General features: G+C 39.2%; 1 protein-coding gene across 2 annotated transcripts; it reads left to right on the plus strand.

The window, feature by feature from the left end:
* The first annotated feature begins 450 nt into the window (after positions 1–450).
* CNRIP1 (cannabinoid receptor interacting protein 1) lies at positions 451–14,601 on the plus strand. Of its 2 annotated transcripts, none has more exons than XM_072635370.1 (3): positions 451–1,041; positions 3,854–4,004; positions 13,483–14,601. In XM_072635370.1, exons 1-3 carry the CDS (start codon positions 863–865, stop codon positions 13,645–13,647), a joined length of 495 nt encoding a protein of 164 aa, XP_072491471.1. In that variant the 5' UTR covers positions 451–862; the 3' UTR covers positions 13,648–14,601. The 2 variants fall into 2 exon arrangements, with proteins under 2 accessions (XP_072491471.1, XP_072491472.1); XM_072635371.1 differs by having other exon boundaries at positions 458–1,009.
* The last annotated feature ends 1,474 nt before the right edge of the window (positions 14,602–16,075 follow it).

Raw genomic sequence — 16,075 nt, forward strand, 5'->3', positions numbered from 1 at the left:
GCACACAGGTCCCTTTCCCAACGACATCTAGATTGTAATCTATGTTAGCTGAAGGCCTCACAGCTTGCTCTATTTATCAGTCATCATTCTGAAGCTTTAGGGAATCATCCATCTTTCCTCAAGCATAAGTCAGGGGCTAGAGGTTTCCTTCCTGTTTCCTGCCTCACGTCTACACACAGGAACAAACAATTCCCCTACTCTGAAGCATCCTATGTTCTTTCTCATGAGGCATTCGGGCTAGGTAGGGATCATATTCCCGTGTAAACAAAATTTGGTGCCTGACCAAGGCGTACTTCAGCTTCTCCGGGGCCCATCCCATTAGTCCCAATCATTTGGAGGCATTTTTAGCCTCAGCATCCCCCTTCCTTTGCTCAGGAGGATGGAGAGGATGGGGAGAAGGGGAGGAGAAAGAAGGGAAACTGGGGGGAGGGGAAAGGAAGGAGGAGAGTTCTATCTCCGCTAGCTGGGGAGGCTATTTGGAAGAGGGAGGAGTTTGTCTTGCCTTTTCTCCCTCCCCCTAGGAAGGGGATTATGGTGCGGTAATCAGGTTTAACTCTCTCCACCCTGGCTGCCATTTGACCCGTTCTGCAGTCCGCTGACCGCTGCTTTTGAGGGTCTTGGTGGAATGGAGCATAAACATCTGGACGAGGGGTGGTCTGTCGGATTGGCCTCCTCGCTGCTTTGGGCGAGGCGAACCTTCAAAACCAGGATCAACGCGGGCTCCTAGCTAGCGAGTTGCAGTCTCTTCTCCTTCCCCTCCCTCCGTTTCCTCTCCGCCCACCACGGTCTTGCTCCTGGGCCGCAGCCACCTCTCTCCCCCGCCCGCCCCCACGCCAGCATCCCCAAGCCTTGGTGCTCAGCCATGGGGGACCTCCCAAGCCTCGTGCGCCTCTCCATCGCTCTCCGGATCCAGCCTAACGATGGTCCGGTCTTCTTCAAAGTGGACGGGCAACGCTTCGGTCAGAATCGGACCATCAAGCTTCTCACTGGTTCCTCTTACAAGGTGGAAGTGAAGATCAAGCCCACCACTCTCCAAGTGAAGTGAGTCACGTATCTGGCCAGAGACCTAAGGGAGGGCAGTGCCAGTGAAGCCCGAGACTAGCTGGGCGAATGGGTGGGTACGGCTCAAATCTCTGCCACTCCGAGTGCAGTTAATATCTTTCCAGAATCCTCTCTCCTCTTTCCCCCACGCTTTCCTCGAAATTAGCTGACTAAGCTCCCCTCTCCCCATTTTGTTCCTTAATTGCTATTTTTCCGTCTTCACTGTCGCCGTAGCTAAAGCAGGTTTTTCTAAATCTGCTGCAGCCTGAAAGGGAGACAGCTTTCCCAGTCGCCCCACCATCCCTTTCCCACTTCTCTTCCCTGGGTATCTGTGCTACTGTGTCCCAAAGGAGTAATCAGCAAGGTGAAGAAAACTCGCTGCCTAAGTAATCTGGGGGAGAGGAGTCTGCTGCAACATTCCTGGTCCTATGCTGCTCAGAGAGGCTAGAGAAAGATTATTAAGGGGCGGGGGGAGGAGAGGGGACCGTGAGGTTCCAAAGTTCCCCCCTCCCTGCAGCATGTCATCTCATACCCCATTGTTGGGGATGAAACGAGGGGGAGATGACTAAGACTGGGAAGCAGTCCTCATTCTGGGGGATAAGAAACAGGCAAAAGTGCCCCTCCTCCAATTTAGCCAAGGCTCTCTCCAGCTCAGGCCTCAACCTATTGTTTTTCTTTATTTTCCTTTATCTTCTGAGTTCTTGTTTTCATCCTGGTAATATCTATGGTTTAAACTCTTGGGACTCCAGCCACCATCCTAATAAGACTCAACTTCAATCCAGGCTCCTGGTAGCAAAAGGGTATACCTTTTGTGCCTGTGTTCCTGTTTCCCCATAATCCCTTCTCCTCAGCCACATGATAATCCTTTTCAGAGGCTTCTGGTTGGGATGACAAGTTTCTGGTTGGGATGACAGTGTTGGGCAAAGAGGTGTAGCCCTTCCCTGTCCATTGGGAGGAAATCCTGGGGGTAAGGGTAAGGGAAACGCCTTTTTGGTACAAGTGAGCTGGTGAAGAACTAGGCTTCAGAGTACTAAAACAGTCTTGTGTGAAAGGGTTCCAGGACCTTTCTTTGGCTGAGGATCCTTTGTAGAACTGACCAAAGAAATGACTGAGGCAACTGCCTCAGGTGCTCTGATTTTATCATCTGCAGGCCCTTGGAGTTGGAAATACCTAATACTCTGTCAAATATACTGTAGATCTTTCCTTTTCCTTTCTGCTTCTCCCTCTCTGTCCCACCTAAAAACAGAATTGTCTTGTCTTTTTTCACCTCTCTAAACCTTAATAATAATAATAATAGCTAGCATTTATAAAGATCTTTAAACACTTTATCTCATTTGATCTTCACAACATTCCTGTGATATTTTACAGTTGAGGAAGCATTTTAGGCAGACAGCTTAAATGACTTGACCAGAGTCACACAGCTAGTAAGTATCTGAGACTATATGTTTTTTTTAATTTTTTAAATTTATGAAATAAAATAAGCATTTCCATAACAGTAGAATAAAAAAAGATGATTGCACATGAAACTGCAACTCTATTATGTACAACTTGCTATTCCTTTTAAATGTAAAATAATCATGTAAATTTCTTTTTTAATCATTTTTTCTTTCCTCCCCCACCTTAAAGATGGCTGCCATTAGACACAAATATGTGTGTGTATTTACAGTCATTCTGTGCATACTTCTATGTATCAGTTCTTTCTCTGGATGCGGAAAGTACCTTCCTTAACAAGTCCTTTGCAGTTAATCTGGATATTTATAATGGTCAAAATGACTTGGTTGCTGAGACCACATTTGAACTCACATCTTCCTGACTTCAGATCCAGCACTCCATCTACGGTGTCACCTAGCTGCTACAGGAAACAAAGTTGGACTAGATCTCTAAGGTCTCATGAACTCTAAATTCTATAAGTGCTTTGTGACCCTTTATGTATTATAGCAATGATATGTTGCCCTACTAGTTAACACTTGTATTAAAAAATTTTATATCACCTGTACTTATCAATATATAACTCTTCCCTCCCCTTTATAGAGAGCCTTCACTTATAATAAAGGGGGAAGGATAATTCAACAAAATTAACCAACATATCAACCAAATTGAACATCATATGCATTTTTTAATACACATAGTGTCCCACCTCCTTGAAGAAGAGAGGTAGTTATACTCTCATGTAGCTTTTTTGGTCACACATTGTTTTTATAAAACTTCCATTTTAACAATACCTCCAATTCCTAAAGGAATTCCTACTACTGTGATAGACCTGAAAGGAAGGAATTGAGGGTACGTAGGTCTGTTGGTATCCAATAAATTCTAAGATGAGAGCTGGATGGCACTTTAGAGATCCTCTAGTCCAAAGGTTCTGAACTTTTGTGTGTGTCATGGATCCCTTAGGCTGCCTGCTGAGTTCTATGACCCCCTTAGAATAATGATTTTAAATTATAACAATGCATAAAATTAAATAAGTAAAATTACAGAGGGAAATAATTTGTATTGAGATAGCTATTGAATTTTTAAAAAAAAAAATCCAGGTTAAGAACCTCTGATCTGAAACAATCTCTGAGGACACTGAGGCTCAGTTGGTCAAGTAAGTTGTCTTGATTCAGTTTGTAATAGTGGTAAATCTTGGACTAGAACCCATATATCCTGATATCTGGGCCAGTGATCTTTTCTCTTTGCTATTCCCTTATCACCATTGTAAATGCCTAATCTGTTTTGACGTAGTTCCAAACCTGATTGGGAATTCTGCTCTATTCCAAGGTATAGGAGGTGAACCTACTTCCTACTGCATGTGATTCTCTCTCATCTTTTGCAGAGACATCTCCATTGGTGGTGTGCTTGTCCCATTAGAACTGAAATCCAAAGAGCCCGATGGGGACCGAGTTGTTTACACTGGAATATATGACACAGAAGGCGTGGCCCCGACAAAAAGTGGGGAGCGACAACCCATCCAGATCACCATGCCTGTAAGTCTAGTGGAGCTGTGTGCATGGTGTGTTGTTTTATTTTTTTTTCTGGGGCATGGGAGAGGGGAAGATATGAAAGAAGGGAAGGAGAAGAGAGGAAATGAAATAGAATCACTAGCATATTTCTCCTGGGAAACATATACAAAGTCCAAATACACTGGGAATGGGAATACAGAGGAGTTGGAGAATTAAGGGCCATTACTTGAGCAAGAGAGGGAAGGCTGAAAGACTCTTGGTTTTGTACAAACCTGATTCCTGTAGGTGCCAAAGGAAACAATCAAAAATAAAACCAAAAGGTATATGCCTCCATTACGACGAGTGAAATGTATTTCTTTTCTCCTGCTTTGATTCATCTAGGTCAAGACTAACCCTGATAGTAGGTCTAAAAAAGTCTATCTTTAAATTAAATATTCATGAGAAAATATATAAGATCCAAATTTTAGAGCTGGAAAGAAGTCATTGAATCCTTTTTCCTCATTTTATATCTGAGGAAACTGAGGTCCAAAGAGATGAGGTGACTTGCTCAGGGCCACAAAGCAAGTATCTAAGGTAGAATTTGAACCTGTCTTCCCAATTCTAAGGCTAGGGTCTTATGCCCTAAGCTATGCCAACCTCATAGTAACCTCATTTGTATTGATATTTATACTTGCTTAATAATTACTGAGAGTAAATCAATTTTAGACACAATACATATACCACTATATCCTTAATTAATAGTTGTTGTCATTGTAACCACAACCAGAACTCAGGTCTTCTGATTCCTAATGCTAGTGGGTACCTTAAGAGTAACTTTTTATTGTTAGGTATAAGGTGGCTTAGTGGATAGAATGCTGGGCCTAGAGTCAGAAAGACCTGAGTTCAACCTGGCCTCAGACACTCACTAGTTGTATGCCCTTAAGTAAGTCATTTAACTTCTGTTTGCTCTAATCCATTGGAGAAGGAAATGACAAACCACTCCAGTATCTTTGCTAAGAAAAGCCCACATGGGGTCACAAAGAGTAGGACACAACTGAACAACAGCAATATGTCTATAGAAACTTAGCAGTAGCTATCTAATATTAGTCATGACTTGCCTAGTTACTAACAACAAAAAAATCTTCATTTCGTTCCATATTTTGATACAAGTTACGATAAGTTTCTCCCTTGTCTGGGAAATTCAGATGAATGGGAGATTCAAGCAAAAGGAGCCTAAAATTAAACAACATTGAGGCTTAGGGAGAAAATATTATTTTCCTTGGAAAATAATCTTTGAAATAGAATCTAAAGGTAAAAAGATTGCCCACTCAGTCCATTTTAAAGATGAGAAAGTTGAGGCCCAGAGCGGTTAAGTGATTTGCTCAGACTCACAGAGCTAGTAAATATCAGACTCCAGATGTAAACATGTGTTATCTGACTCCAGATCCCATGTTCTTCCTGTTGCACTGCATGTGTATGATGAACCAACAACACATTCCTGGGTTTGCTCCCTTTGAAAGGCTAGGCAGGCTTGGGGGAAGTGGTATGGAGAATTAAGGCAATGAAAGATACTCAGGCTTCCTTCGAAAAGAATGTCAACTTCTCAGGATACCATCTGTTCTTCATTGGTTGTATAAAAGGGTTAGGAAGGAAAAATGAGACTTATTAAATTTCTTAGTGAATTCAGAAGGCCTGGAATTAAAACTGCAAAAGAATGACTAGAGGGAAGAAGGCCGATGGAAAATTTAAAAAAATAAATAAAGATCAAGGAATCCCCCCAAAAAGCATATACTTCTGCATATCTGGAGACTATTTCCCTCAGTGACATTCAATCGCCCCAATAAAATGGAAGTAAAATCAAAATAGAAACACCCTCAAACTTCTCAGATCTTGCGACTCTAAGTGTTGGTGTTACTGTGATCAGCTTTCTATTTTAGTCACCCATGTCATGGTGCTAACTTTCAGATTTAGTTGCTTGGGGTGAAGTCGAAATTTGACTTAATAGTAATGTCTTAAAAATGGTAAATGCCTTTGGTAAACTTTGCTTTCTGAAATCTCTGCCCTTCTGTTGTCATTATCCTCTCCTTGTTAGCACAGGCCTTTTTTTTTTTTTTAAACCATCTGCCTAGTCTAAGGCAACAGCTTCTAACTGGCTTCTTCTTCCATTCTCTTCCCCATCTCCCCCTCCCCCCTTTCACATTGTTCCCAGATTAATTTTCCCTTTGCACAGTTCAGATCATTCTTCTGTTCAAAATTCTTCAGTGGTTCATTTTTACCTATGAAACAAAACTCTAAATTTATAACCCTAATATTCAAGGCCCTCAACAACTAGATGCCACCCTATTTTTCCAACCTGTTATACACCCCCTTTCAACATATGTTACACTCTAGCCAAACAACTTACTCTCCTCTCACTATTCATCTGGAACTCTTCCACTTCAGTGCCTTTGCTTATGTATGCTGTGTTCAGGGAGGATTGGCACCTCTGGTGTGAGGGCTTGGTGTCCACCTGGCACTCAACTCACCTGTGGTTCCAAAAAGCTATAGCATGTGCAGTGGCCATACGCTAGTAAATCCATCTCAGCAGATAGGCTAAACCAGCTTGAGAGTAACCCACAGGCCTCAAATCTATCAGAAAGGAGTTAAGAGGATGTCTACCTCAACCACGTAAAGACTTCCCTGGTAGAATGGGCAAATGAGAACGATATATTCCAGTGGCCATGAAAGTAGTTGAAGTAGGTATTATGGAACACTTAGAGCTTGGTCAGACATTGAAGATGCCAAGGTCATCTATAGCATCCTGGGCCATTGCCAGTCATCTTGACTTTGTCCTGCCACTGGACTTTGATGACTCTGAAAGACAGAGTGAGCCTGACAACTTTGTGCAACCCTGCCTCACTTAAATCCACTTCATGCTCAAGTCAAGACATCACCCTGTGAGGTCATTGGTCCTCTTCAAAATTAAAGATGAACAATATGTTATGTTATTCCCTTTGTCTGTAATCTCCTCCCCCTGCCACCTCTAACTTTTGAAACCTAACATGGTCTGCAAAACCAAGCCAGATGGCATCTCCTCCAGGAAACCTTCCCTTGATTCTTTTTCAATCCCATCACATAGCACCTTGAACCCTCTCTGTTTATATAGTCAACATTGCAATTATCCATTTATTGCATAGTATTGTATGTTTATGTGTATTATATCCCTGTGCCTGCTAGATTTTAAGTTCTATGAAATGAACCTTCTTTTAATTGTCTATAACTCACTTAGGGCTTCATATTCAGATACATATGTATACATACATACATATATACATATATTATATATATATATAATTGACACATCATTGGTATTGGATGAATTGATAATATATGGCCATCATAATCTAAATAACATTTTTACAATCATGTCTACTGCCTCCTTGAATATTATCTGGGATAAGCAATATTTTAGTACTGTTTCTCCCAACTACTTAGTGTAGTTCCAGGCTGCCTCCTTGACAAGATGAGCTAGTATACAGAGGGCTCATTTCGAAGTCCAAGAAAAACAACTGAAAGAGTCCCTCTGCTACAAAGAGAAAAATAAATCGTAGAACTCAGTAAGATATGTGCTTGTTACAAGCAAAAGGTTATATTGTAGGATATTGATTATATTGTAGAAATGTCTTAAATGTTAGTAGAAATTTCAGGAGGCCCAAGGAATTTTTGAGTTCGCGTGGTAATTTAAAAGAAAATTAATTATTCAGCTTCTTAGGAAAACAATACCATTACACAAATGCTTTGCAAAAGGAGAGAAGAAAAACACCTATTAAGTGCCTACTCATATGCTAGGCACTGTTTATGAATATTATCTCATTTGGACCACAGAAGAATAGGTAGGTGCTATTATTAACCCTATTTTATAGTTGAGGAAACTGAGGCAGAGAGAGATTAAATCACTTATCCAGGGTCATACAGCTGGGATATATCTGAGATCAAATTCAGGATCTTCCCAACTTCCCAAAGACCACATAGTTTTGTAAAGGACCTAAAGGCTAAAGGATTCACAGGGCTAAGTCTCAAAATATGTAGCATTTAGGTTGTGCATGTTATCCCTTGCTAACACTATAAAAATAGCCCCCCTTTCACAGTCTTACACATTGTTGAATAGTGTCTTTTATGCCTCTTGCACAAGGTATCATTGCCAATATCCTAAAACCAACGCTACTTGGCATTTACCTCTCTGGGCAATGATGTCACAGAGCAGGAAAACAGGCAGAATTCTGAGACAGGATGGTCTGCAATCAAATTCTGCCTGTTACACATGTGCGCTGTGTGACTCTCTGTGATTCTTATAAGCTCTCAGTGCCCTGCAGCAGTTCTCTAAGATTAGAAGTTGCAGAATAGCTATCTACATTGGTAAAGGGACTTTCCTCATTAGGAATTACCTAGACCAATGAAATTATAGGTCTAAACCTCTCCCCAAATAGTCTTCATTGTCTTTTGGGTTACCCAAAATTTTGATTCTTCAAAAATAATAGTGTTGAGAGAGTCAGTCATTGAGGTATTCTTTTTTAACACAGAGAATATATGAAAAGAAACACAGATAAGCAGGGGATAGCTTTGAAAGCTATTTGTTGAATTTACTATGTACTCTAAAAGAGAGTCAAACTATACATAATAGAGATGTATGTTTCATGTACCTTTTCTGTTCTATGTACATAGAAATGCCCATTTTATTTGACTTTTGTTAGGTTCAGAATCAAATAAGTAGAAGCTTGGGAAAATTGAAATTGCTATGCAGTTTCCCAAAGATAAGCCGGCCTGGTCTCTTCCTCCTATTCCATTATGAGCCAAACTCATTATCTAATTTCAGTGCCTTTCTAAGATAGAGTTCTTATAGTCTAACTGAATGGACTTTGATATAACTGCATATCATAGTCTAGGAAACCAGCATTCTTCATCTACTTTGTTCTTCCTGTGTGAAATATTAGGCTAGTGTCTTAAATGACTGTAGATAATAACTTACAATATCCATCATTAAAAGGAGATTAATTGGCAGACTCTTGTATAGATTAAGTTCTTTCCCCTTACATCTATATGTACATGTACATATATGTATATATATATATGTGTGTGTGTACACACACACACACACACACACACACAAACACACAAACACCATCCCTAAGCAAGAAGGTTGGACAGCTCATGATCAAAGCAAGCTACTTGGCATTTTGATCTTGAATTAAGAGTATGAATGAAGCAGGATCTGGAGTCTTTAAAATACAAATCCTAGACCCTTCCTCCTAATAGTCCTGACATGTACTGGTTGTGTGACCCTGGGCAAGTCACTTAATCCTGTTTGCCTCAGTTCCTCATCTATAGAATGATCTGGAGAAGGAAATGGCAAACCACTCCAATATCTTATTACAGGTTAATAGAGAGTTGACTGTACCAACAACATCCTGGCAACTTTGGGTTTTTGTGTTGATCACTTTCTTGGTCATAGTACATAAAGTCTCCTGAGGTGGTCATACATTCTAATTCATATCTAAATATTCATTCCTATGGTGGAGCTACAAATTGGACCAACCATTCCAGAAAGCAATATAGCATTGTTTTTAAGTGGCAGAAATGTTTATACCCTTTGACTCAGAGATTGATTTATTAAAAATATAAATCAAAGGAGTTAAAAACAGAAAGAAAGATACTAGGTACACCAAAATATTTCTACCAGCACTTTTCATGGTAGAAAAGAACTGGAAACAAAGGTACTTATCTATAGAGAAATGGCTAAACAGATTGTGATATTAAATTTTATAAAATACTGCTGCACCATAAAAATCATTGAATATGAAGAATTCAGAGAAACATAGGAAGACTTATGTGAACTGTTTCAGGGTGAACTAAACAGTACCAGCAAAACAATACACACATGAGTACAGTAATGTAAATTAAACTAAAAACTGTAATTTATCATTATAGGCCAAACTGGATCTTGAGAAAGACAAGAAAATGCACCTCCTTCCTTTATTTATAACAATAGAGATTGAGTATGAAATATTGCACATATTATTATATCCATCCAATATGTTGATTTTATTAAATATTTTTCCTCTTTTTTTTAATATTTGTTACAAGGGACAGCTGCTTGGATTAGGGCAGGGGGACACAATCAGAAAAGAATGTGATGTAAAAGTATTGTTTGAGAATGAATGTGGCATTTTTCTGAGATTTGAAACTTCCATTTAATTCTGGACCCTTTGGTATCTGTGTTATAATTCCTCTAAGAGAGGTAGTGGTTAGAGAACTGGTGTCCGAATCAGCAAGACTTGAGTTTCTGCTCTATGACTGACATATACTGGCCATGTAACCCTTAGCATGTACCTAACTTCTCAATGCTTAAAGCAACTCTCTACCTAAGTTCCAATTAAATCATGTCCAGTCCAAAGCAAACAAACAAAAACCTTTCTAATGGATTAAACTATGAAAATTGTGGAGACAGGTGCCTCCCAAGCAGTCCCTCTACTGAAGGTAAAAGGGACATGGAATAATAGTGCCTTACAATTACATTGGGGCAGCTAGGTGGTACTGGATAGAAGACTGGGCCTGGAGTCAGGAAGACCTGATTGTAAATCCAGCCTTGGACGCTTACTAGCTGTGTGACCCTTGGTAAATCATTTAATCCTGTTTGCCTCAGTTCTTCATCTGTAGAATGAGCTGGAGAAGGAAATGGTAAACCATTCCAGTATGTTCACCAAGAAAACCCCATATGTCGCCATGGAAAGTTGAACATGACTGAAATGACTGAACAGCAATAGTTACGTAGCCCTTTTTACTTGTCAAGGATTTTTATGGTACTTTCTTCATTGTATCCTCTCAACAGCTCAGTAAGGTAGATAAGGCCAGTATTATACCCATTTACAGATGAGGAAGCTGAGACACAGAAGTTAAATAATTTGCCTAGTGCAATTAATCTAACTATAGATAGAGCCTGAACTAGAGTTTCTGATTGCTAGTCCAGTGAATTTTTAAGCTACTTCCCTGGAGACCCAAGTCAGTAATATATAAGTCGTCCATCCCTGAAACTCTTTGGTGGAGTGTCCAGATGAAATTTGCAATAACAAATGCATAATATTGCTAATGAATAAACAATTCTAAATGTGAATGGACATTTTGGCCATAAACATGGTGAGATGTGTTCATTCCTTCCCTTCCCCAACTCTAGGATTAGGTTATTCCTGTGTTTTGAGTGTTTTTCCATAGTCATGACAATATAATGGGAGGAAGGCTCTGTTTACATACCTGTGGTTAGCGTTTTGTAAACTTAAGCAATTCTATTCAGTGTTCTAATGAAACCTAGGAATCATAAGGAAAATACATTTCACAAAGGAAAAAATAATTCTTGATTCCAAAGTCCATTAGATGGATTATAGCTAGGGTGGGAGCAATGACAGAGGTATTGTTTTAGGCATCCTGGGGAAATGTTTGGAGAGCTTCTGACATCCCTCCTTCTTTAGCGGCGGCAATGTCTTAGAGCTCTGACTACCCTCCTGCCCATTTCTCCTGGCTAGTGATAAGTCTAGGGATCTTGCCAAGGGATTACTCCCCACCCCCACATTGAGAGAGGGTCGAGGATAAAATAAGGACAAGGATCTTGGTGCTTTATGTCAAAGTCTTGAAATAGCACAAGGAGGACTGCAGCTGGGTCAGTCTAACCCATCGGGCACTCAAGCATCTGCTGAGTGGACTGTGGAGTATCCTATACTCTTCTAACCTATTGAACTAAAAGAGTAGCAGTGAATCCCATGTAGGACAACTCTACCTACCTGCCTTGGAAGTATATGTGGTTTCCTTTATGGAAGGATATTGTAAGCTTCTTGAGTCAAGCATGGTATCTTAGTTCTTGTTTTGCATTCAGCACAGTAGTGAATGTGCATTAAGCACTTAAATATTTGGTTAATTGTATGGTACAATGTTTCTCATACTAGTTGCTCTTGTGATACCCTGTTAACAAACCCTCTGCAAAATAAACTTTGAAGTAGTAGCTTATATAAATTAGAGGGTTCTTTAATGATTTTTCCTAGATACTTAAATGGATCTATGATTTTTTTTCCCTGTGAATACTTAATACAAATAAAAACCCCTTCAGGTCTTCTAATTCTGCAATTTTTGCCAATGATAGTCAACACACACTTATCAAGTGATTACTATATGCCAAGTATTATCTCAAGTGTAGGAAATAAAGACAGTCCCTGCCCTCAAGAAGCTTACATTTCTCATGGCAAAATAGAATGCCATTACAGTCACCTAACATTATTTGTTTATTCACTTCCCAGTTGAGGAATGCTCCCTTAGTATCCAGTATATCCATTTTGACCAATGTCAGTGGTTCTTCATTCCCATCAACTGTACATGTTGTTGAACCAACTTAGCAAAATGAATGATTTTGCTCTATTTGCTTATCTGCCATTACAACTTCTCCCAAGAAACCTCTTAAATAGCTTTAATGAATCTCAGGGTTTAGATTTACCCTGGGAAACCTTAATGTATTCCTGGCTTGCGAAAGTTCAGAGATACCAGGAAATTAGAATAGGATCTCTAACATTTTCCTTGGATATTTTTAATGTCTCCTTGAGTCAAGTGTCAGGCAAGCAATGGCTTTACCATGCACAATTTTACCTCTAAAATTCTGATTCTTATAGATAGTTCTAGAATTTTAAAATAGATAATACATAGATAAAGAGTAAGATAAATTAGCAAGACATTTTCATGTCTATGGAAACAGTTTTCCATTTGTTTGATAAATTGCTTAGTTCTGTCTATTTAAAGGCTAACTATTTGGGGCAAGATTTTGTCCTCTATTTTATGTGTTCAAGTAATTGTTATTAATTTTACAATTCTTAAAATCGCTATATTAGTAGATGATTATTAACTTTTTAATGGAGCTGCCATGGGGTCCTTTGAAAGAATAAGTTTCCTGGTATAATGAAAATTATTTGATTTTACAAAACTTTGGGAGTCAGAAAAGTACAATGGGAAAAGTACTGGCTTTGGAGTCAGAGAATCTGGGTTCAAATTCTGCCTTTGTCACTTACTACCTGTGTAGCCTTAGGCAAATCACTTCCTCCTTTCTAGGCCTTTGGAGGGAGGGAGTCTGGACTCTCTGAGGTTCCTCATATCAATGCATCAATGACACTATGTATCAGAAATCTAACTTTGCACAAAGTGAAGAAGACCTTACTATACTTTATGTAATAGTCAACTTTATTAAGTACTTATTATGTACTAAGGTACTTATTATGTGCTAGGCACTGGGCTCCACACTACGGACCTAAAAAAAGATGGTGGTAGTGTAAAAGCATTGTCTGCCCTCAAGATGCTCACATTCTGATTTGAGAAACAACACGTAATTAACTACAAAACGGGATGAATACAGAGTACATGAAAGGTAGCATAGAACCTTGCTATTCAAAAAAAAAAAATGCTGTCTGCTGATAGAAATAGACTGTCATTCTTATGGCTATGTTGTCTCTCCCCCCAGTTTGCTGATATTGGGACCTTTGAGACTGTGTGGCAAGTGAAGTTCTACAATTACCACAAACGGGATCATTGCCAATGGGGAAGCCCCTTCTCTGTCATTGAGTATGAATGTAAGCCGAATGAGACACGCAGCTTGATGTGGGTGAACAAGGAATCATTCTTATGAACGTGAGCCTGGCTGATATTGCTGGACAATCTCCTCAGAAATCTACCTTTAAAAAAAATCAAACCCACGACCAGCACAAGCCTTCACTAAGGCATACTTGGATTGCTGCTCTCTCCCACTGGGTACAGGTAATAAATGAGTCCCAAACTTTTGGAGGTATAATCCTCCTCTGATGCAATCCCCTCCCTGCCATGTTGCAGATCATAATGCAACATCACAAAACAACACCTTTCTATATTTTGTGTTTGTGTACTTGCACCCAAAGTACTTGGTCACACTGTTGACCACCTCTGGCAATAGCCAAGCAGAAATGCAAGTTAGATGTTGTGTACTTAAGTGGTTCTGTGGGCCGTTGTGCTGCTTGTTTCCAAGTTGAATAACTTCTTCCTTTGTGTTCAATGTTGTAAAAAAAAAAAATGTGTATGGACCATATTTGCCATGTGGAATTTGTTGATGTGTATCCTTTGCTGTTTCAGACTCTAGAATGATTTTTCAAAGCAGGCTCTTTGAAAAGATATGTACTATGATGAGCAATAACTAATGTGGTTTGCCAGGCAGAGTTCCTTATTTGTAGCTTGACTTTGTGGAAGTGAGCTTGCAGAGAGATAGCGTTTTTACTTTTGTTTTTCTTATATGTAAAATAAGAGGTCTAAAATGAAAGGGACCTCAGAGGTAGTCTAGCTCTATACCTAGGGCTCCTATAAGTAACTTAAATCTAATCTAACTCAAGGTACTAGTGTAGGGCCTAAGGGATTATCAGAACTCTGCTTTCTGCAAGACAGTTTACCTGAATTGTCATATTGCCCCTTTATTTAAGAACTACTGGTTACCTATGTGGTTGAAACCTACATATTAGTAGCATCCCTTCATTACTCCCTCATGTGAACTTTGTAAAACTATATATGGAATTGTAATCAACTTTTGATCTTTCTAATAAAGGAATTAAAAAACATACATTTGCTCTCTTGATTTAGTTAATGACCCTTTTGGTAAAGCCAATGTGACTATATCACTAGTAACCTCAGCTCCTACCCATTCATACAATCTGAACCTAAGAGGTTATCTTCTACAGGTTTTCTATGCTTGCTTTTATGGGCTCCTATGAGTCTTTTGAATCAGATTCATTTTCTGAGTGGTGAAATAAAGTCTTCTCTGTACCCAATGTGCATTTGCCACCTTGAATGTTTATACAGAAGCTAGAGACATTATTACCCACATTTATGGAGACCTAGACATAAGCTATAATTAAATAAAATTGAAAAAGCGCTTATCATGTGCCTACTACATTGCCAAGCACTAAGCTAAGTGCCAGAAATACAAAGACTGAAACAAAATAATTCCTTACATTCTACTGGTGTGAAATATGTACAGATATAAGTAAATACAGACTATAAAACAAAGTAAATATAGTTATTTCAGCAAGATGGTAGGAAGGTGGGGAACCTTAGAAATTTGGTAGATCAGGACAATAACAAGATGAGGAGAGATCTCCCAAAGAAGGTGGCACTTGAACTGGCTCCCAAAGGTAGCCCTAGATTCTTTCCAAAAGGAAGGAGAGTGTTCTGAGCTTGGGGTAACATCTCAGTGAAATTATGGATGTGGAAGATGGAAGACCACCCTTGAGGAACAGCATAATAGGCCAGTTTGGCTGAAATGAGGAGTATGCAAAGGGGAGTCATGTGAGATATGGTCAGAGAGTTCTCTGGGTGAGGAAACAAGTCAAAATGTTATGTTGAGCTTTTAGGGCTGCTTCTGAGATTGAATTCAGTCGTTATGAGGGACTGAATAAAAAGTTTGGGGGCTACATCTCACAGAATGAATTCAAATAGTCAGCTATCATTCGTTCATTTTGTTCACTCATACATTTATTAACCAGCTAATACATTCCAGGTATTAGATTGGGCACTGAGGATAAAAAGACAAAAATGAAGTACTCCTTACCTTCAAGAAGCTTACATTCTGTCATATAATTATAAAGAATTAAGTGATTATTCCCACTCTACGTCTCTCTTGCCTATAGCTTGGTATCTTGTATATAACAGGCATTCAAGAATCTAACATACAAAATGCTCATTTAGTTAAAAGCATAAGAAGATACATAATAACATTTCTATTTGGACCCATATATTTTAGATTTCCTAAAAAACAAAATACTTTCCCTTGAAGAACTGGCTCTTATGGAAGACTACTTAATGTTCATTACACAGAATGGATTTCTGATCACTAGTGGCAAATAAGAAGGACTGTTAACTCTGATTGTTTTGGCTATCCATGAAGCTTGTGATAGCAAGGAAAATAAGTGTGATATCACTTAATTCATTATAGATTGGGGATTACAGGCAAAGCAATATCCAAGGTTGTTATTGCTTTTCCACCATCCTTGGCCACTTTGATTGCAATTAGGATAGGTTGCCATTAAATGAGAAAT

The sequence above is a fragment of the Notamacropus eugenii genome, chromosome 1 (assembly GCF_028372415.1).
Source record: "Notamacropus eugenii isolate mMacEug1 chromosome 1, mMacEug1.pri_v2, whole genome shotgun sequence".
NCBI lineage: Eukaryota > Metazoa > Chordata > Mammalia > Diprotodontia > Macropodidae > Notamacropus > Notamacropus eugenii.